The sequence below is a fragment of the Taudactylus pleione genome, unplaced genomic scaffold, assembly GCF_031769625.1.
Source record: "Taudactylus pleione unplaced genomic scaffold, aTauple2 ptg000372l, whole genome shotgun sequence".
In the NCBI taxonomy this organism is placed as follows: Eukaryota; Metazoa; Chordata; class Amphibia; order Anura; family Myobatrachidae; genus Taudactylus; species Taudactylus pleione.
The window spans coordinates 3892199-3915589 of NW_028284773.1; the positions used below are offsets into that span (position 1 = coordinate 3892199).

The 23391-nt window shown below is 43.1% G+C and overlaps 1 protein-coding gene across 4 annotated transcripts in view; it reads left to right on the forward strand.

Annotated features, from left to right (window-relative positions):
- The window catches only part of LPP (LIM domain containing preferred translocation partner in lipoma), a 429876-nt gene that overhangs the window by 150247 nt on the left and 256238 nt on the right, over positions 1–23391 (forward strand). For all 4 annotated transcript variants that reach the window (XM_088444790.1, XM_088444791.1, XM_088444788.1 and 1 more), the window contains one exon: positions 4839–5049. In XM_088444790.1, the coding sequence (XP_088300916.1) occupies positions 4848–5049 (202 nt within the window). In that variant the 5' untranslated portion in view covers positions 4839–4847. The remainder of the gene's footprint in view (positions 1–4838; positions 5050–23391) is intronic.

The window sequence follows — 23391 nt, forward strand, 5'->3', positions numbered from 1 at the left end:
ATTACTTGATTTTCCATGGCAGTCATTCTGTTCTGCTCCACACTATAGCTACATAGCCAAAGACTGTTTGTTTCTTTAATACTCCCTCTGATGTATAGGACCTCTCCTTCTTCCCAGCTTGTTTTCCTGTCTGTAGCTACAGTACTGCAAGCAGATAGTGTTTTTTTGCAAGGAATCTACAGGGCATTTCCTTCACTTGTAGTCACCAAATCATATTGCTTCCAGTCTGATATTGCAGCAGTTCTGACTGCAAGTCAGTATGTGAATCTCCAGCATTCCAGAGTATGTCCTGCGTGTGCATGTCATGTCCTCTTTAATGCGGAATGCTGTAACTATCCTCCCTGTCTACCCCATCTGTGTCACACCTGTTTGTCTTCCCCGCCCCTTTAGAATGTAAGCCCACAAGCAGGGCCCTCTACCCTCTTGTGCTACTCCTTATACTGTCGTCTATTCACTCAGGCACCTACCACCTGGTTGCTTACGCCCTGTTGCTTATTTGAGTGTTATGATCACTAATGCAGCAATGTATATAACCTTGTCCTGCATTGTTTTGTACTGTAAGTTACTTGTTCACTTATTTGTACTTTGCAAAGCGCTGCGGAACACTTGTGCCATATAAATAAAGGATGATAATAACTGCAAAGGAAGCTGGAGCTGATGCACCACTTCCAGGCTTCTAAATCCAGACACATTGAAGCTGGTTTTAACAATTAGGAGGAAATTCACTTGCACGTGCAACCAGCCGCGAAGCCCTCCTTAACGCGGTTTTCTGTTCACAAGCTGAAGTCCGTGATAAATGCAGCCACAGGGCTATTTGCAGGAATTAATTGAATAACTCATAAGCACTTAGCCCAGGAGCTAAATTCCTGTGTATAGCTGGGTACACACTGAGCTATATAGGCCATTCAATTTTACAGCCGATGTATCGCGAGCACTTTGGCGAGTGTGTACCCCCAGTATGTCTGTGAACGTCATACACAGACATATCACATCTGCTCTGCAGCACAGTAGATGGCCGATATATCTTCAGATATATCGGCGAATCTGGCTGTGTGTACAGGTACACTTGCTGCAGGGACCGGGCAAATTGAAATGTCTGCCCAGTTGTGATGTCGAGCGGCCGATCGGTAAGTCTGTAGAGCTTACCTGATCGACTGCTGTGTCGGCGGATCCGCCCGTTGGCACAATGTTTACCGTGCTTAAGAATTTCATTGCCCCTTTATTGTTCAGTGTATGGACCTGAACGATAATCGTTCATAGCCTGAAAAACGGTCTGGGTTGTTTGGTTATGAAACCTGTCTGACTGTCGTTCAGCTGACTCCAGGCAGTGACTGGAGATTGCCACCATACACCAGTCTATGGCCAGTTTAAGGATACTCCACACTCCAGATTAAGCCCTAGAAGTTAGGGGTCCTTCATATCACGTTTTGGACAGACAGTAATAGATTTTTTTTTTTTTCTTTGTCTTCGGGCCAGTGTAAATTGTTGTTACAACAGAAGGATAAAACTGTTTGCCCGAACTGTATTGCCAAACCTCAGCAATCAGTACAAGCAAAAGCCTCCAGAGCTATTAACATTTTTTTCTTTCCTGGCTGTCTCAAACTTTTTTTCAAAACTTAACAGAAAAATAATGAAGGGGTTAAAACACCTATGTCTTTTTCCACTAGCAGATGAGGCTATTGAGTGTTCTTTCTTCAGATGATGAAAATGTTCCTACTGTAGTGCAGTTTCTGGAGAAATAGAGGAAACATGAATTGTAGAATGTGGATTTTTTATTAAAGGATATACAAGGGGTATTCAACATACGGCCATCCAGCCGCTGTGGAACTACGCATCCCAACATTCCCTGCAACACTTTAATTATTAGAGCATTCTAAAACTTGCAGGGCACGCTGGAATGTGTAGTTCCACAGCAGCTGGAGGGCTGCATGTTGAATATCCCTGGTAGGTCCTATATTTTGATTAGTAAATGCACTTATTATCATCAGATATTTTATAGCGCGCACACATTCCGCAGTGCTTTTACAGAGGATATTTGTCCATTCACATCAGTCCCTGCCTCAGTGGGAGCTTACAATCTGTTCCCTACCACATGCTTACACATACACTCTAGGGTTAACTTTTTTTGTTGGGGGCCAATTAACCTGCCAGTATATTTTTGAAGTGTGGGAGGAAACCAGAGTACCCAGAGAAAACCCACACAAACACAGGATGAATATACAAACTCCACACAGTTAAGGACGTAGTGGTGAGAAAATGGCTGTAAAAAACCTACATCCACCAGAGACGCCTCACCTGTCCCCCTCCATTAATACTGCATCACAGTATTCAATGGGATGGGATTGAAATGCCGGTGGCTGTTCAAATCCCGACAGCGGATGCCCAACAGGATCACGATCCAGAAAGGGGCAGGTAAGTACCGTAATTTCCCCTGCCCCCCTAACCCCAACCCTCCCTTAGTGGTGCCTAACCCTAACCTCCCCCTTAGTGCCTACCCTAACCTACCCCCCGGTGGTGCCTAATCCTAAACTCCCATTACCGCTCCCTAACCCTCCCAGGGGTGCCTAACCTCCCCCCCCTAGGGGTGCCTAACCCTAATCTCTCCATTTCCCCCCCCCACCACCTAACCCTGCTAGACTCCCTAATCCTAACAACCCCCCGCGTCTTACGCTAAGGGCGCCGAGGATTTACCTTCGTTCAGGATGGTGTACTGGCGTCGGGATTATGATAGGCGCCGGTATTTCGACGCCCATCATAAATCCCTAGCCGACATTCCGCTGTTTCAGTGAACCACCCTAAAAAATTCACATTTGGGTTGCCTTGCGACCAGCAGATTTATTGATGAAGTGAAACCTCAGTACCAGAACAGAACAATACTGATATTTATTTATATGGAGCATAAACAGTCATAAAATTGAAGCACTGAACATACTGTACTTTTATTCTGCAGAATACAAAATTGTTAGGTAGCATACTATTAATGAAATAGTGTTCAGGCTAATCAACATCACAAGACTAGCAGTGTGGATAAACATGGAAAAGTCATTTCATACATACAGTATACAGTACTACAGTGATGTGACATACATGACAAATAACAATGTACAGTATGACAGTCTGGCAATGCGAAAATACACTTGTGATATCTGGCGCCACTAGTTCATGCGTCGTGCTGAGAGCAAAGCTGAGTAAGGACACATTTGTAAAACTATGGCATCTTTCAGGTCTTGTAGAACCTGTGGTTATGACCTTTGATGGTAGATACTCAGCCTGAATATAGTTTAATTTATCCTTTTTTTTTTTTTAAATGGAAATTTATTTAGAGAAAATTAGATACTAGGATACAGAAATACTCTGGAAAAAGATCTCATTGTTTGCTGATATGGCGAGGAGAGTTATCCAGCTTTCCTTGAGGCAGTGTTGAGATGCAAAAAGTTACAAGCCAGGGAAGACCATATAAAAAACAGAGTAAGTGTTTAACAATCTTATCAAAATTTCAAGAATTATGCAAATGAAAAGCAACATCTGGGATCTTCTCAATGACTATTAGCAACTAAAATTAGCAACCTCTCCTAAGGTAAGAAAATCAGGTGTTAATGCCCTGGAAGAGAGTGAACAATTTTACCTTTCTTTTAAGGTACCAGGTGGCCTAAACCATATGACATTTAAGTTGTTCATCATGTATATATTGGGTTATGTCATCCTTGACTACTTTTGAAAAAGCATTTCAGGGAGATTGTGAAAGCAACACCTATGAGCACGTGTTAAAGTGGGTGTGTTTTGAGAGGCGAGTCATAAAAGTGACTTACAGCCAAATGTAAATGAGCCTCAAAGCAGTTAGTGAGATCTGTTTGTTGATTAAAACTTACTGATACTTTTCAGATAATGCATGTTGCCATATGGGTCATTGTGCCTTATAACCAATGTAGGGACATAATGATAATAATCCCATTTGTACATAGTTCTGTTTTAATTTTTATATCACCGATAAAGAATGGGGGTAAAGTGCAATCAGGAAGATTGCTAGACTCTTCAGGGAGACAGGGAGATTGCTGTTATTTCAGGGAGTCTCCCTGACAATCAGGGAGAGTTGGCAAGTATGGGTTATGTTCTCTGTATGTGATATTCTACATATAGGTTTTTAGAGCTTGGACTTTTGGAAGGTCTAATTGTTTCAGCACTTACCATAAATCTTTTATAGTAGTATTCACTCATGGATTTTTTTTTAAGGGCTTTTCATTTTGAAGAGCACATTTTTATTCAGCGTTATAGCTGTGTGGAGTATTATGAATAGGGAGCACTAAAGCACACTCCATACGGGGGGCATCCCGTATGGAGTGTACTTAATTGCACATTTTACCAAGCTGTGTAATGCGAAGCCCCATCTTTCAATTAGTCATTGTGGCCTAGGAGATGGATCTGTAGGATCCCTCCCCAGGGCTCTTCGTTCACACATGCGGGGTCAGCAGACCACGTGTATGCAGAACAATACTGGGGTTAGTGATTGCATTAGTTTAACACACTGCAGGGACATGCTCCTATCAGAGCCCAAGTTTCTAATTATTAGATTTAGAACACAATAATTAGTAAATATGCCCATAAGCCCCTGCAAATAACAAAACAAATGTTTCCTGAAGTTTTAGAAGCCTTTTAAATGTAACACCGATATCAAGGTGCACTGCCTGCTATTAACTAAATACAAACTGATTGTATTTTAAACTGCCAAATTACTATGAGTGTTCCTTACCGGTAAGGATTTGCTGGAATTTTAAGAAACAATATATATTTTTCAACACATAATGTATATTTGGTTCCAATTTATATTTGCCTTTTTCTAGACCTGAAAGATGTCTCATCCATCATGGCTACCGCCAAAGAGCTCTGGGGACAGCCTGGGACATGTCACTGTCAGAATGGAGACTACACAAGGGTTTGGTACACCTAGCATCTCTGTATCAACTCAACAAAACCCTAAGAAGTTTGCACCTGTAGTTGCTCCAAAACCAAAATACAAGCCTTATAGAGCAGGACAGTCTGAAGGAGATGATGGTATGTAATTACAGTCTTTGATTAGCCTTGATCTGTGTTGTTCCTATAAATCAGAATTTGTAGACTTGTTTTATAACTATCTAAGGGCTGATGTGTTCACACATCCTGCAGCATTAAAATAGGTACTTAGAAATTAATTTATAGATGTAAATGATTGATTATTATATAAATGAAAATATCTGTTTACACCATTCACAGCTCACCTACTTCAACATTGCTTATTGAATTGTAAATAACATTTTCCATAGGTATAAGTTATGACAATTCCTTATTGTATATGGTTTCTTGCACATAGAGCACCTTTTTGACCAATTTCTTGCTAAGTAGAAGCCTATGAGCTTCTATTCACGACGCCCACCAGGAAGGGATCCAATTGGATTCATCCCAGCATCCCCCATGGCGTGCGTGTCATTCTGTGCATATGCAAAAAGATGTCACAGAAACTTCTGGGTCATAGACCCGGAAGTTCCTCACTTGCAAAGAACAGCTCTCACTGAGGGTCCTTTACGTTTGTCTTTATGCATAGCGGCGTAATTAACGCTGGGATGCATCGCATGCAAATTGCAATTCGTCATGCATCCCATCCTACATGAGATACCATTACAAATGTGAGAGAAGGTAACAAACAGTGTGCCACACTACTGAGTATTTTGTTTGGTCTAAGTTCGACCTATTGGATATTATAAGCCATCTTGTTTTATAGTATATTTTCCTGAGGGCCTCCCTCTCTTGCTTTCACAGCAGCATACATCACCTCTTTGGAGATCCCTGATTTAGCACAGGCACAACACTGGTTTAAATTTTGTCCTCCAGTGGTGCTTCAAGCTGATCATAATTATCATAATTCTCAATTAGTTGGGTAATTGTTACTACACACCAGCATATTATCTTTCCAAACGTTAATCTGCCATTAGCTCCCACACTTTCCCCCTAACTGAACAATCTGTCAAAAGAAGGTGGGTGGAATTTTGAGACAAGCTGCTGTGCAAGGGGTCTGATGGCATATGTGAAATCCATTCTTTTTAATTTGTGTTTTTAAAATGGAAGTCCTGTAGGTGGACAGTGTCCCCCTACTTAAGTGATGTCAGAATTGTTCAGTTGATAAAAAAAGTTGACTAATTTGATTAAAAAGTTTAGGTGGCCATAAACTGGATGACTATTATTAAAGCTTGCCAACTAGTTGGCTTGTTTGAATGATAGTAGTTTGTGGCAGCAAACAATAGTTGTGCGATTGCTTCCACATGCTCAGAAATGGGTAAAAGTGGTCAGTCCAGTTAGAGGGACAGATCAAACCTGCAGCAGTGACAGCACTTAAATAACGAGATCTGGTGGTGGTGGGAATGTGACAAGTGCTACTGAGCAGGTGGTGGGTGGGGGGTTTACAAATGCTGCTGTGCAGAGGGGATTACAAGTGCTGCTGTGCATGGCGGTGGTAGGGGGGGTTACAAGTGCTGCTGTGCAGTGGGGGGAGTGACGAGTGTTGCTATGCCAAGGGGTGTGATTATGTGACAAGCTGCTTTGCAGATTGGGGTTGTGTGACCAGCTGCTCCGGGGTGGGTGGGGGGAGGGGGAACTGCTTTGCATGGGCGGAACGTGTGACAAAAATTGTGGAGCAGCTGTCTGATATGTTATGTGAAGATTATTTTTTATATTATTTATTAATATACACATGCCACCAGTATCGTTTGCAATTTAGTACATATATATATATATATATATATATATATATATATAATAAGTGTTCACTCTAGCTCCGGCGGCAGGCAGGGCGCCAGAGCTAGAGGGCACTTCTGCGTGTGCCCGCGAGACACTTTCTTCCCTGCTTGACTCACTTCTCTCCCCAATCCTCCCTCTCTCCTGCCGTGAACAAGCTGCTTCCCTATACAATGCCTCCCTTACTTCTGCTCTGGACTCTGTTGCTCTGGCAATCACTACTCACCCTCGCAGATCCAAAAGTGTTCAAGAACCGCCGAGCAACAGTGGAGAAGATCACACTCTAAGGCAGATTTTCTCCATTTCAAATTTATGCTCTCATCCTACAGTGCTGCCCTTTCCCTCTCCAAACAATCATATTTCAAGCACCTCATCTCCTCCCAATCCTCAAATCCCCAGCATCTTTTCACCACCTTGAACTCACTCCTCTGCCCACCCCCTCCATGCCTTTCCTCCTTGCTCTCTGCCCTTGACTTTGCTACCTACTAAACATCTAAAATTCCATACGTCATGACCTCATACCCCTCCAGTACTACACCTCCTCCTTTCCCGGATCATCCCTCCCCTTCCATTTTACGTTCTCTGACATCTTTCTATCTTTCTCCCCTGTATCTGGAGAGGAAGTCATTGCCCTCATCTGGTCCAACCCCCCCCTTCAACTCCCCCCTTGACCCTATCCCTTCACATCTCCTCCGCAGCCTCTCTCCTTGTGCCTGTTCCCATCTTGCCCACCTCCTCAATCTCTCCCTCTCATCTGGCACTGTCCCTTCTGCATTCAAACATGCCCTTGTCTCCCCCATTCTTAAAAAAACCTACCCTTGATCCTAACACTATCTCCAACTACCAGCCCATCTCTCTCCTCCCTTTTGCCTCCAAACTCCTTGAGCGTATTGTTTACAACCTCCTTACCACCTTTCTTTCCTCCCACTCCCTCCTTGACCATTTTCAGTCTGGCTTCTGTTCTCTACACTCCACTGAAACTGCCCTCACAAAAGTCAGCAATGATCTCCTTGCCAAATCCTAAGGCTACTACTCTCTGCTCATTCTCCTTGATCTCTCAGCTGCTATCGACACTGTTAACCACCCTCTCCTGCTGCAAATCCTTCACTCCCTTTGTCTGTGACACTGCCCTCTGCTGGCTGTCCTACCTCTCTGACAGATCCTTCTGTCTCCTCTCATGACTCCTCCCCCTCCCCTCATCCTCTTACAGTAGGTTCCATTCTTGGACCTCTCCTATTCTCCCTCTATATGTCCTCTCTAGGTGAACTCAGCTCTTTTGACCTCCATCATCATCTTTATGCTGATGATACTCAGATCTACCTTTCTTCCCTTGACTTCTCCCCCTCTCTCCTCACTAGTATCTACAACTGTATATCTGCTATATCTTCCTCGATGTCCCAGCAATTTCCTATATGTCTAAGACTGAGATGATCATCTTCCCACCCTCCCACATAACCTCACTTCCCACTATTTCTCTATCAGTTGATGGCACAACTGTCTCCTCTAGCCCCAAAGTGCGCTGTCTTGGAGTTATCCTGGACTCCTCCCTCTCCTTCAAACCATATATCCAGAATCTTTCACAGTACTGTCGTTTCCATCTCAAAAATATTTCCACGATCAGACCTTTTCTTACCCAGGATGCTACTAAGACCCTAATACGCTCACTGGTCATCTCCAGATTGGACTACTGTAACCTCCTCCTTTCTGGCCTACCCAACTCCCATCGCTCTCCTTTCCAGTCTGTCCTCAATGCTGCCGCTTGACTCATCTTCCTCTCCAAACGCTCTACATCTGCTTTCCCTCTCCTGCAAGCCCTCACTGGCTCCCCTTCAGAACCCAATTCAAGGTTCTCACAGTTGCTTACAAAGCCCTCACACATTCCTCTCCCATTTAAATCTCTGACCTCATCTCGCTTCACTCTCCTGCCCGCCCTCTTCGTTTAACAAATGCACACCACCTCTCATGATTGCTTCCTCCCACTCCCACCTCCAAGATTTTGCCTGCGCTGCTCCCCACCTTTGGAACTCTCTCCCTTTCCCCATCAGACTCTCCACCTGTCTACAATACTTCAAACGGGCTCTCAAGACCCACTACTTTATCAAGCCTTCCAGCTCTCATCCTAACTTGCTGCTACATGCTCCTTCCTCCATGTTTACCCCATCTGTGTCGCACCTGTTTGTCTGCCCCTCCCCTTTAGAATGTAAGCTCTTGCGAGCAGGGCTCTCTACCCTCTTGTGCTTCTCCTTATTTTATTTTCATCTTCTTACTCCCCTCTAGGGCACCTAACACTTGGTTGCTTATGCTCTGTTGCTTATTTGGGTGTTATGGTCACCAATCTAGCAATGTATATTATACCTGTCCTTGTCCTCCATTGTATTTGTATTGTACTGTTAGTCACATTTTTGTTTATGTACTTTGTAAGGCGCTGCAGAACACTTGTGGCGCCATATAAATAAACAATAATAATAAAAATTATAAAAGCCAGTGTCGCAAGTCTATAACCACAGACAATTCTAGCCAGTCTCTGCTGGTCACGATCATTAAGCGCCCGTTGTTGGCCACTGCGCTGTCTATGGTGGGTGGTAATGCCTTCCATGAGGTATTCCCGGTACACACGTGACCCGTTCGATCGAGAAATGTTGAATGTCAGCACAACTTCGGAAATGGAATGTCCAATCTGTCGGGCATCCACTATCATGCCCCATTCAAACTCTGATAATTCACATCTCCTTGCAAATAAGCAGCCTAGCCGGTGTTCAAACTGTCTCACAAAATTTATGCAGGTCTGAGCATATCCAAGACGTCACAGTACGGTGACGCCACCCACTATTAACTGTACATACTGCTATCCCATGACTTTTGGCCCTTCAAGTATGTGAGGTCTACAGTCACCATGCCAACAATCATTATGTAGACACCAGAATCCTACTTTAGTAGCATGTTTAAAGTTATTATGCTACACAGTAAAAGTGATTTAAGTAGCATTACAATAGTTTTGGGATACTGGTGCCTGCATTCTGCTGCTGTTCTGGTCATTGTTGACATCATAAAAAAAAAGAAAACCTTAATTTAGTTTAAATGCTTCTGTTTTCCCCATATCACAGTACATCTCACCTTTAAACTGTAGTCTTTCCTTGTAACTTTTGTATCTGGTCAACACATTATATCAGTAGGACATCTGAGAATAGTTAAAGCTATTTTGAAGACGAAGTTCCCAGAATTGCAGGCAAAGGTATGGGATTACATTTTACAAAGGAAATTGTTGTCATTGCTCAGTGGTGTGTATAAAAGGAAAACAAACCCTTTATTATTATTATTATTATTATTATTATTATTACCAGTTATTTATATAGTGCACACATATTCCGCAGCGCTTTACAGAGAATATTTGACCATTCACATCAGTCCCTGCCCCAGTGGAGCTAACAATCTATATTCCCTAGCACATTCACACACACATACACACTAGGGTTAATTTTTTATTGGGAGCCAATTAACCTACCAGTATATTTTTGGAGTGTGGGAGCAAACCGGAGCACCCAGAGGAAACCCACGCAAGCACAGGGAGAATATACAAACTCCTTTTGTATAAAATATAATTTTGTATAGAAACCCACACCCTATTACATCCAGTATACAGCACCTACTGTACGTTATTTGCAGCATGCCGTGTAGTGGCGGGCCAAGCTCTTATAGCCTAGGGTTATATGGAGTCTGTTTAAATGCAGTATGTTGCCATGATTCCACCTTTGTATATGCATCACTGTGGTACTGGGGTAGTTCCACTAGAACTCCGTGCATATGGGGCTTTCAACTCATAGACATACATTATATTCAGGGCCGGATTAAGGTTTGTCGGGGCCCCATCAATAAAATTGCCACGGCCCCACACAGTGATTACTATGGCCGTCCACCTCGTCTCCAGACTCTCCACTAACCTGCAAAGTTGCAGCATACTACTGTCCACAACACTGCTGGGAACAGACTCCCAGCAGCATAGTGGACATAGGGGCCCATTTATCATTATATTTCTTCTTCAGGGCCAATAGGGACCCACAGGGATACCATGGGGATAATGTGGTTGGAGTGATCCAGGCACCAAACAGTTACGCTTTCAGCTCCCAGGATTCCCCAGGTTGTCCTCCACATATACCCTGCCCCTAGCCACAGGTATTCAGTTGTTGTTTTGGTACTTCAGGATTCAGATGCACCTTTGTAACAGGAGACTGCTCAGGCAGTCCGAAACTTTTATGTTTTATTTTATTTCTATGCATTTGGGGCCTGGGGCAGTCCGCTCCATCACTAGACCACCTGGTCCTTATAGTCTGACGCCGGGGCTTGGCAGCATGCGCTTCTGCTGCTATGAGGCCAGCGTACCTGGCCAGTTGACGCAGCTTAGGGGAGGTAGGCTCTCCTCAGGCAGCTTCTCCCCAGTCGCAGATCAATCAAAGGATTTTCTGCGTCTGGGTCGCTCCTCCTACCCTCCTCGTGCATATGAGATGCTCACAGTCAACTATCGGTGCTCTGCTGAAGCTGTTTGGTCTCCAGGAGGTTTTGGGTCAGTCTCCCTGTATACCTCTCCCCTGGGTCAGGTATATAGTGCTCTATATCCTGCTAAGCCTAGTGTTTGAGTAGTTGATTCAGAGTCTATTGCAACTGAATTACATATGCATTGTATGTGACTATTTGCTAGTGCTGTGTTGATACTGCCTTTTATTTCTGACTGCCCGTTATAACTATCACTGTTTTTTTTCTCCTCATCCCTCTGTTACAATTGAGTGGGGGTTTTCCTTTGTACTTCACATTTAGTGTGAAGGCTGTCACATTATATTGCATTGTTACCTTTTATAATTGATAAGTCGAGCTAAAGGGAAGCAGGAGGTTGAGGCCCCTGTGCTGGTTTTATGTAAATCCTGTTTGGTGGGCTTGTCCCCTTAGGAATTTATACAGGATAGTTGTGTTATAAAGAACCACCTCACCAGTGCAGTCTACCAACCCCCTGTACAAGAGCCATCTTGGGTGTCCTCCTTGTCTCAGGTGATGACGCTGCTAGTGGCTATTCCCACGCTGCTTCCTTTAATGGGATATCCACAACTTGCTATGTTCGTCCCCCCTATATATCCTTCCTGGATGGATGTTTTTGCCCACTCAAGTTAGTCTGATGCTGCGAACAGTCCGGTAGTCACTAAGGCGCCTAAGCGGACATTATCTTTTTATCAGTCTGCTCAGCATGTAGATTCAGATGCATCATCAGAGGAATCAGATGAAGCGCCCGGTTCTTCTCCAGGGTATATCTCAGGAGAGGAGGACCATCCTTTTTCAGTGGATGTCCCTTCTTTAGTGAGGGCGGTCAAATCAATCCTAATTATACAGGATGATGAGCCGGCTAATAGACAGAAGGCTCAAGTGTTTAAACACCAGAAGGTGGTAAAAGCTGAGTTTTCCTAAATCTGAACAGCTCACTGAACTTTATGGAAGAGGCATGGAGTAAACTGTTCTATGTTATGAAAAGATTAGCATCTTTGTATCCTTTCCCAACTACTGAAGGTACTAAATGGGAAATCCCTCCTACTGTGGATGCTCATGTGACACATTTAGTTAGGAGTGCCTATACGTCCGCATCCTCCCTTAAAGATCCTACAGATAGAAAACTTGAAGTATGTCTTAAATCAGTATTTTCAATGTCTGGAGCTGTTACTCCACCAGCTATGCCTGGGGCTTGGGTATCCAAGGCTGTTGAAGAATGGACAGGGGTGTTGGAAGATACTCTACCAAATGCTACCAGAGAACAGCTAACATATATCTTCCACATACGGGAATTGGCCTCCTATCTGGGAGAAGCTGCAATAGATGCTGGGCTCCTTGCTTCTAAAGCTTTGGCAGCCTTGGTTGTGGCTCATAGAGCCCTTTTTATTTAAGAGCCTGGTAAGCAGATACAGGGTCAAGAGGGCTCTGGAGTCTTTACCTTTTTATGGAAACATACTTTTTGGAGCAGAATTGGATAAGATAGTATGCACTCACTTTCTGGAGGCATCCTCCCTAGAAGTTTTTTTTTTTGCACTACTGCCCCATTGGATTCTATCAAGACATTGGCTCTCCAGGAGGCCATTTACTCTCTGCTGCAGGCAGGGGTGATCATCCCAGTTCCTGTGTTTCAACAATGAAGAGGTGGTTATTCCAATCTGTTTGGTTCAGAAACCGAATGGGTCTCATGGTCCTATTCTAAATCTGAAAATCTTAAACAAGTTTATCCGTGACCCAAGTTTCGTATGGAAACTCTTTGGTCAATTATTTTGGGGATGGAACCTGTGGATTTTATGGCTTCTCTGGATATTCAGGATGCGTATCTGCAGGTGCTTATTATGCCATCCCACCAACAATTTCTACGGTTTGCCGTCCTGCAACAACATTACCAATTTCAGGCATTGCCCTTTGGTCTATCAACGGCGCTTCGGGTCTTCACCATAATAGTGGTGGTTATGATGGCCTGCCTCAGGCGTCAGGGAATCGGAATATTACCATACCTGGATGACCTCCTTATATTGGCACAGTCTCCAGCTGTTCTACAACACCATCTCCAACTGACCATTGCCTGCCTACAGACGCATTGCTGGATCATCAATTTGAAGAAATCCTCTCTTTCACATACACAGTGGATGGTACATCTGGGGGCACTTCTGGATTCTCAGGCAAAGGGGGTTTTTGCCAGAGGACAAGATTGCAGCCCTATCATTGCGAGTGCGCAAATTGCTACGCAATCAAAGGGTATCCATTCTATAAGCAAGTACTGGGGTCAATGGTATCCACCTTCGAAATGGAATATGCTCATTTCGACTCCAGGCCTCTGCAACAATTTATTCTCTCCCGATGGAACGGACAGTATCATCTAATAAGGTCCCGGAGGATCCTTCTCACTCCAGAGGTTCGTCTCTCTCTCTCTCTCTCTCTCTCTCTCTCTCTCTCTCTCATGGTGGCTGCAAAAGGATCATCTGGATGAAGGTTGCCCATTCTGGATTCCAAATTGGGTGCTTCTCACCACGGACGAAAGTCTTCGTGGATGGGGGGCAGTGACAGGTCATCACACCCTTCATGAAAGATGGACAAATCGAGAGTCATCTGCCCATATACGTTCTGGAGCTTCCAGGAGTTTACAAAGCACTTATCATGGCTCAGGACCTGCTCCAGGGCAGGACGGCTTGAGATCCAATCTGACAATGCGACCACAGTAGCCTATCTCAATCATCAAGGAGGCATGCGAAGTCACCCAGCCATGAGGAAAGTGACAAACATTCTGATCTGGGCAACACTTCATCATCTTCCGGCTATCTCGGCAATATTCATCCCGGGAGTCCTCAACTGGGAAGCTTGACTTCCTAAATAGTCAGGACATACACTCTGGAGAGTGGGTTTTTTTTTTTTTCTCAACTTCTGGTGAACAAATGGGACCTACCAGATGTAGACCTCATGGCCTCACGTCACAATCACAAGGTCCCCAGGTACGGATCCTAAACCAGAGACCCTCAGCCGCATTCATGGACGAACTAGCGGTGAGATGGGACTTTAAGCTGGCTTATCTCTTTCCTCCAATTTCCCTCCTACCAAGAGTCTTCAGGAAATTCAAGCAGGTAGGCAGAGCAGCGATACTAGTAACTTCTGCTTGACCCAGATGCCATTTGGTTCTGCGACTTACGGAATCTATCCACAGAGACTCCATTTCCTCTTCCTCTATGGCTGGATCTGTTAGCACAGGGTCCCTGCCTGCTTTCCCAGTCTGTCTTTGACAGCGTAGCTCGTGAGTCTTGCATCTTAAGAGCAAAAGGTTTCTCCAGCTCTGTGATTCGAATGATATTTAGGGCACGAAAACCTTCCTCTGCCCACATCTATTACAGTGTTTGGCATTCTTTGGTTAATGGTGTTTCCACAGAAAGTATGACCCTATGGTTTTTAGGGTTTCCCGGGTACTTGCCTTTCTCCAGGCTTACGAAGCAAAGATGTAGCAGGACACGTCTGTAGTTGTGCTTTCTAAAGCTATTAAAATCATCCATAATAGCCTTCTATCTTTACTGCTTGTAGTGCCTTCCAGGTGCCTGTGGCTGCAATGTGAGTGACCCCTGCTACTGGGAATAAGGTGGAAAAGGTCATTACAGGATTTATTCTCTCTAACTCACAGCTAGAAACAGGTTTTTAAATCACCAGTGTAATTCAGAGCAGGGTTGACAGATTTACTGTAAAGTGTGGTTTTGCATAGGCAAATATGCTTTTGTTTTCTTTACACATACAGTATGAATTCTATAAATGTGGACAAGCCACTTGTACCACATCATTCATGTAATGGGTATTGCATAGAGAAAGCAAAATAAATCAAGGATTTAGCAACTTTTATTTAGCACTTTTATTTATTATTAAAGATTTGCTAGGCACATTCACATCCCCCACACTATTTGGATTTTGTGCTGATGGCATTCACTGTTCAAATGTACGTAATTCCTCTATCCCAAGGGATCTGCTGACACAGAAGGACAGTGTAAAGAGAACTGTATGTTCTGAGAAAAGCAGATGAACATTGAGTAGAGCTTACCGTACTATAATTCAGGGAACACACCACATGGAAGATATGAATGGCAAGTTGTATTTTGTCTATTCTATGATTAGCTAAACTGCTGCATTGCGCCCATCAGCAGTGCTGCGTAACTCCTGCAACCGGTATTGAATACAAATTGACTTAATTTCAACCCAAAAGATTTTACTTTTGTTTTGAAGTATTTAACACATGAAATTACAGATGATACAGATTAGGGGAATACAGTACATAAAGTAGTGATAGTGTAAGTCAGGGATGGGGAACCTCAGGCCCCCGGAATCATTTGGTCTGGCCCTCGGCGCTTTTTTGTGCTAGCATTATCTGGATAGCAGGGTGCCTTTAATGGCACCCTGCGGCCAGAATCTATGCAGCAGTGCCGCCTGGAGCGTCCTGAGGATGCTTCAGACAGTCACACCGCTGCCCTTACAGCTCCCCGGCGCATCTTCAGGATGCTGCAGGCATTGCAGTACTCACTAGCGATTATGGACCGTTGCAGTGTGACATCACACGGAGGGGGCATGACCCGCACCTGGCCCGCAAATAATGCTATATATATCAAAATGGCCCCCGGCAGAAAAAGTAGTAATAATTTAAAAAAATAAGTGTTAAAACTTGAGTTTGGTCTTGCACTGTTCATGTACCAAGGCATTGGATAACACATTGTACACTAGTTGCTGAAACTAAATATAAGGCAAATTTCATGTTATTTCACTGATGCAGTCTTTAAATCCTTGGTGTGTCATTCTTCTCTGAATATGTATTCACATTTTGCAGACAACTAGCATTCAGGCTTTAGGTGCCTACACACTAGACAACATTTTGCCCGATTTCAGCAATTCAGAAAGACAAATCGTGCAAAATATCTGCAAATCGTGAGTGTCCACTCATAACGATGCGCCTACCCGCGGGTCGTACGTCGTACTTCAGATCTTGTTTACTGCAGGCAAGATCTGCCAATCTCGTACACGACGCACTGGAAATTGTTAATGACGCACGATAGATAGTTGGTCAGATTGGACACGTTTCATCACCATATTGTGTCTTGGCGTGCCGGGGAGAGTTCAAGGGAAATCGTTCACAATATCGCGTCGTGAGCACATAGTCTAGTGTGTAAGCACCTTTTGAGACATTGTGGTGTGCTTGGTGTAGGAAGGGGAAAAGTTAGATTAATATTTTCCCAGGACAGTATAAAAATGTTTTTTACTTTTCTTTAATTGAAGCCTGGTACTGGTAAGAATTCAAACTTGGCTCCCAGAAGACAGAAATCATATGCAATATATAGATGTGTGTTTGACACAGGTGCAGTCCATGGGCCATAAAAATTCTCTTACTATTTCTGTTACTTTCACATTTCCAACATAAGATATCTGTTGCTAAACTCCTGAAAGACCTTTTTTGGCAAAAATAAAATTTGTATCCTCATTGTGGGTCTTGATACTGCAGGAAAAACTACAGTATATTTGTTGCAATCTTTATTTATTTATTTTTTTAATTTAATGGAAGCAAAATATTGCACACCACTACATGAACCAGCTTAGACAGGTCCCCTTACTGTCCAAGTTCCAACAACTTCAGTAAGTGTAACTCTCACTCCTATTGTTACTCTGCGAATCACTGCTATGCAATTAATCAGGAGAGGAATGCTAGGGTTTGGGGGATACACAAATATTTTTATGTACTCTTGCAGGGGTTTTCAGTCCTGAAATTCTCGCAACAGGTAATGCTTTTGAAAAAAAAAAATATGTATGTGAAAACAGGTGGGATAATGTCTGACCCAGCAAAATAGATTAAATCACCCATGCATGATTAAGACATCTTGAAAACGTGACTCCTTGAGTTGAAATCCCCTAAATAAGAATATATTAGGCATAAATTGCAGAGAAAAAAAACTTACATTTTTATCCTGTTTGCCAAAACCCGAACATTTCAGATAATATACACCATATCTTTTATATGTAGTGAAAGCAAGTTCTGTTTTCAGTATAATTAATTTGCTACTGTTAAATAAGTCTAAGAAAATAAACTGTAAATATGTTGTAGATTTCCTTTATATCAAGTGATTCAGTTTTGAACAATAATATTCTGGTCTGATGGTAAAATGTGCAGTTGTCTGCGGAAGTCTCTGTAATAGGGTAGTCCACAGTACAATGCTGATATCTAATTTTATACTTATCAGTCATGCTGATTTTTCCACAATTGTTCACAGTGGCAACTTCATTAGGTGCACCTTTCTAGTAATGTGTAGACCCCCACCTCCCCTTTGCCTCAATGACAACCTGACTTCTTTATGGGATGCACATGCTCAACAACAATACTGACATAGGTTGTGGCATTTAAACAATGTTCATATGGTATTAAGGGCCTAATGTGTCCCCAAAAAATTCCCCTTAAATTCCCCTTAATCATTATTCCAACAATGCCACCATCCTGAACCATTGACACAGGGCAGGATGGCTTCGCATTTACATTAAATTCTGCTCCTACCATATGCATGTCTCAGCAGAAATGAAGATCTGCCAGACCAGGCAATGTTTTTCCTCTTTTAAACTGTCCAGGTTGGCGAGACTGTGCTCCACTGTAGTCTCTGCTTTCTGTGATTTATCTGGCAACAATGTGACCAGGACTCTGTGCAATGAAAGAAACTCTACTGCATTCTACTTTCATATCAGGTAACAGGAGAATGGGTAGACACTGTCATGCTCTCTCATAAATTAGACATTTATGTCCACAGAATTGCCACTCAATAGAGGTTTTGTGCGCTCTCTCTTAAGATCAGCAGTTTCTGACATACTCAAACCATCTTGTCTGGCACCAACTATCGGTCAAAGTCACTTAGACCTAATGTCTAACTTCTCCTGGTGTTTGTCCTTAACCTCTTGAACATTGCTGCATGCTTTTATGCTTTGAGTTGCTGCCACATGATTGGATGATTAGATAACTGCATTAACAAGCAGGGGCACATGTACCTAATAAATTTGCTACTGAGTTTGTATTCTTGTATAGTTGCCTCCCAGATGAATATTCTACTGAGGGAAAGATTTGATTCTGGCAAATTCTAAAAACACATCTTTGTTGGGGCTTACCTTACTCCGACCTATATTACACATAGTAGTGACCCCCACAACTGTCCCAAGTTCCACTCTGAACCACACGCTCCATGTTCTTGTTTCAGCTGTGCTCTCCTCCTCCTTGAATGTAAGCTCTCTCATGAGCAAGGCCCTCTACCCTTTGTTTTCATGGCTGCATTTATGTTGCGTACCTTGAATGTCCTGGTTTATCCACTGGGCATCCAAATGAAGAGTCAACAGACAAAAGGTTGACAATGTATAGGTCGACACAAATGGTTGACTGGTACAAAAGGTCGGCAGATTGAATGTAAAGCATCCTGAGATCAATCGTGTGGGGTTGCTTCTCTGCCAAGGGAGTGGGCTCACTCACAATTTTGAACACAGCCATGAATAAAGAATTGTACCAAAACATCCTCCAAGAGCAACTTCTCCCATCCATCCAAGAACAGTTTGGTGACTAACAATGCCTTTTCCAGTATGATAGTTATCACTTTTGACTTATGGCAAGGTGCTCGAAGTGGCTCGGGGAACAAAACATTGAAATTTTGAGTGCATGGCCAGGAAGCTCCCCAGACCTTAAGATCATTGAGAACTTGTGGTCAATCCTCAAGAGGAGGGTGAACAAACAAAAACCCACAAATTCTGACAAACTCCAAGCATTGATTAGGCAAGAATGGGTGGCCATCAGTCAGTATGTGGCCCAGAAGTTGATTGACAGCATGCCAGGGCGAATTGCAGCGGTCTTGATAAAGAAGGGTCAGCACTGCAAATATTGACTCTTTGCATAAACTTAATGTAATTGTCAACAAAAGCCTTTGACACTTATGAAATGCTTGGAATTTTATTTCAGTGTACCATAGTAACATCTGACAAAAAGGTCTAAAAACACTGAAGCAACAAACTTTGTGAAAACCAATACTTGTGTCATTCTCAAGACTTTTGGCCATGGAGTATTTACCCAGAAGATAGTTTATGCAACTCTATTAAAGATGCTATAATTATCCGGTTTGAAATACAAACAAATTTGTTTGTGGTACATGGGAATTTTGGTTTAACTGTGTAGGACATATTCCAGGTTAGCTACATTTTAAGGTATTTCAACTTCTGCGTTGACCAGTGGGGGCAGATTCAATTAGCCAGGGGACTTGCCACAGGCCTGTAGCTCCAGAATTAAAATTTTGGAGTTATTCAATTACAAGCCCATTTGCTTGCACCATAAGCCCGTGGCCAACATACGTTAATTTATAGATTCTGGGTTAAATGTCCAGAGCTATGGAGTTACACAATGTGGTAAGACCCCAATGGTGCACTTGGAATTTTCTGCACAGCTCCTTAGGCTGCAAGGAAAAATCTGCATTGAGTGGACCCTCTGAGGCTTACTACACGGGCTAGCGACAGTAATACCCCTTTCACATGTCAAAAGTAACCAGGGATATTGCCGGGTCGAGTTGCAATGTGAACACGCCAACAGAAAAATTGCTGGGTCTGGCTACTCTGCATTTCAACCCTGGAATCGACCAGAGTTGAACGCTGGAACAAGCCGGGTTGTTCGCAGTGTGGACAGGCCCTACCCTGGTTATCTAACCTGGGACTCAGCAAACACCACTGATTGGATGTTCCTGGGTCTCACTTGATGATGTCATCAGCCAGACACACAGGCAGCAAACTGCAGACAACAGCAGAGGCAGCATTCCAGCAGTCTGAAGGGGGTTAATACCACTACAGTTACTACAGTGATGGCTAATTGGAGTGATGAAGAAGTGAAGTGTACACTATGCTGCCAGACGTTGCATCATGCTCTCACTGGCTGAATCAAACAGCAGTAAAGCACAAACTCAGGGCTTCAGTGGTAATCCATCAACCATGATTCCCTACAATGCTTTGTGCAGTCCCCATCCCTCCCTTGCGTTTCCCTCAAGTTATCTTATCTTTGTGAGCCTGAAAAAGTAAATTTTTAATGACATCCATAGGGTTTTACATGGCTGACCCGGGTTCAGTGTGAACAGTGCCAACCCAGGAATAACCCTGGTCGAAGGTGCAGTGTGAAAGGGGTCTGACCCGGGTCACAGCCAGGTTGGACCCATGTTCAAAATACCGGGTCAGAGCCAGGTGTGCGATGTGAAAGGGGTATTACTGAATAGCACAGGACAGAGCTGTAGCCGCTTGGTAAGCCCCACGGCTAATTGCATCTGCCCATTATAGTTTATCATTCACTATGGAAAACGGTTAGAAATACTATAGAATGTAACCATTTAAGCTTGAACCTGAAACCTGATCAAATTTAGTGCAATTGGTTTTTTAAATTGTGTTTTTAATCTATTAGAAAATTATCACTAATTTTCAAATTCTTTATTCGAATTGTTGTGAGAACAAACTTTGAAATAAAAATGAAGTTTCTTTAGTGGCTAAGCAAGTTACTTGGCACTGTAAGATAGTTTCAAGAGCCATTTTAAACTACTTCTGAAAATCCAAATATCCTATAGTTCTATTTATATTAAAATGTAGTGTGAAGAATATTGTGTAGATGTCCTAGAAGTCCAAACTGAACAATTAGTTAATTCTCTGTTACAGCAACTTCTGAAGGTGCAATGCACTTTAAAAAGTTTAACATATAACTTATTCAAGTTGAGCTTAAAATGATTAAAATACAGTATATAGACAGGGTGTACAATCATTTTAGAGGTTCAGTACTGTCTCTGGCTACATTCATAGCCATACATTCACTTTGGCATTTGTTAAAGACCTGGTTTAATTCGAGAACTTGACAATATTATACTTGCTATGTCAAGAAGATGTCACATGTCTCCTCTGCTGATCACAGTAATTGTCCCGTAAATGAACTAGGTCTCTTAGCAATCTGTCTCGGGAGGAAGAGAGATTGTCTTGAGTACAGTGTTCTGTTACTAGGTTCCTGGATAGTAGATGCATTGTCTAAATATAGTTTGACTAATCCTGCACATGAGAATTTGGATAAAAACTAGATACATTGATACAAAGAGCTTCTGTGGAAAAATCTTTTTTTTTTTTTTTTTTTTTCAATTTCCACCTTCATGTCTGTTTGGAGAAGTAAGAATCTATAAAGCATGAGGTCAATACAATAGACAATATATTTCTTCTACTTCTAGACAACCTTTTTAAGTCTTCGCGATTAAAGCTGAAATGCACAATCAAAGAATCCCACAATGACTATTGTCTGGAACAGTACCCTATAACATCAATAAGTAGACAGAGCTCACAAATTATTGGCCCTTGCCTTACTTCTTATACCCCTTTTCTTCTACAGGATCCATAGGGTCCACAGGAACTACCTCCTTGGGGTATGTAGTTGGAGTAATCCATTGCACCAAACCGCTTTGAAGCTCCCAGCATGCATAGAGCCTCCTCCCTATATACCCCAGGCACAGGCATTCAGATTTTTTGTTTGGTGCTTGGCAAGTGTCCAGACGCACCTTTTATAACAGCGGGACTGATTAGGCAGTCCTAGGCTTGATTATTTTGTTGTTTTATCCTCTACGGACGGATTTGCTCTTGCAGGGTCCCTGCCTATATCCGGAGCTACCTCGGCTGGCTTTGACGGCATGGTTCTTGAGTCTTCCGTCTTAAAGGCCAAAGGTTTTTCTACTTCTGTGATCCAGACGATGCTTAGGGCAAGGAAGCCTGCTTCCGCTCGCATCTATTACAGGGTTTGGGACCCTAATGTTTTTAGGGTCTCCTGAGCTCTTACTTTTCATTCCAGCTCGACTAGATTAAAGTATTCGTCTGGTTACCTTAAAAGTTCAGGTTTCTGCATTGTCAGTTTGGTTCCAGCGCAGAATTGCCACTCTGCCAGATGTTAGAACATTTTTTTCAGGGTGTTCTCTTAGTTCAGCCACCCTTTGTCCCTCTGGTGGCACCGTGGGATTTATCCTTGGTTCTCAGGGCGCTGCAGGCTCCCCCTTTTGAACCCTTGGACACAGTGGACCTCAAATGGTTGACAGCGAAGACCCATTTTCTCCTTGTTTTCTTTTTAGCTAGCAAAGTTTCTCATTTGGCAACACTTTCATGTCGCTGTCCATTTTTCACCAGAATAGAGCTGTCCTCCGTACAAGGGCAAGTTACCACCAAAAGGTGGTATCCCGTTTTCATATAAATGAGGAAATTGTAGTCCCAGCCTTTCAGTCTTCCGGCCTTTCTGGAGATGAACAGTCACTGGATGTAGTTCTAGCTCTTCATATCTATGTGGATAGTACCAGCTCCATCAGAAAATTAGATGCATTTTTTGTGGTTATATGGCTTTCACAAGCAAGGCTGGCCAGCTAGCAAGCAGACTCTGGCTCGGTGGCTGCGTATGACTATTTCTCATGTGTATACTCGGGCTGATATCCCACTTCTGAACACTGTGACAGCACATTCTACTCGGTCTGTGGGACCGTCGGGGGCGTTTAGATATGACGCCTCTGCGGAACAATTATGCAAGGTGGCGACTTGGTCTTCGGTCCACACTTTCATCAAATTCTATGCATTTGATACTTTTGGCTCCCAGGATGCTTCCTTTGGGCGGCGGATACTCCTTTGTGCTCAGGAACATCCCCACCCTTATAAGGGAACTGCTTTAGGACATCCCCAAGGTAGCTCCTGTGGACCTTATGGACCCTGAAGAAGAAAATAAGAGTTATGGTATAACATACCTTAGTTAACGTTCTTCAAGGTCCATAGAGTCCAAAGGGCACCCAAACTTACACACCTGGCCTCAGTTGGGATGATGATCTTTTCTTTTTGTGTCACTGTCACTCTTCGTTTCTTTGGGAGTTTTTCTTGTGTTCATTGTACCTCCTTCTCCACTTTCCGTCTCTTGTCGTTAGGCTTGTTTACAAACTGAATGCCTGTGGCTGGGGGCAGGGTATATAAGGAGGAGGCCCTATGCATGCTGGGAGCTTCAAAGCTGTAGCTGTTTGATGCAATGGATACTCCAACTACATACACCAAGGTAGTTCCTGTTGA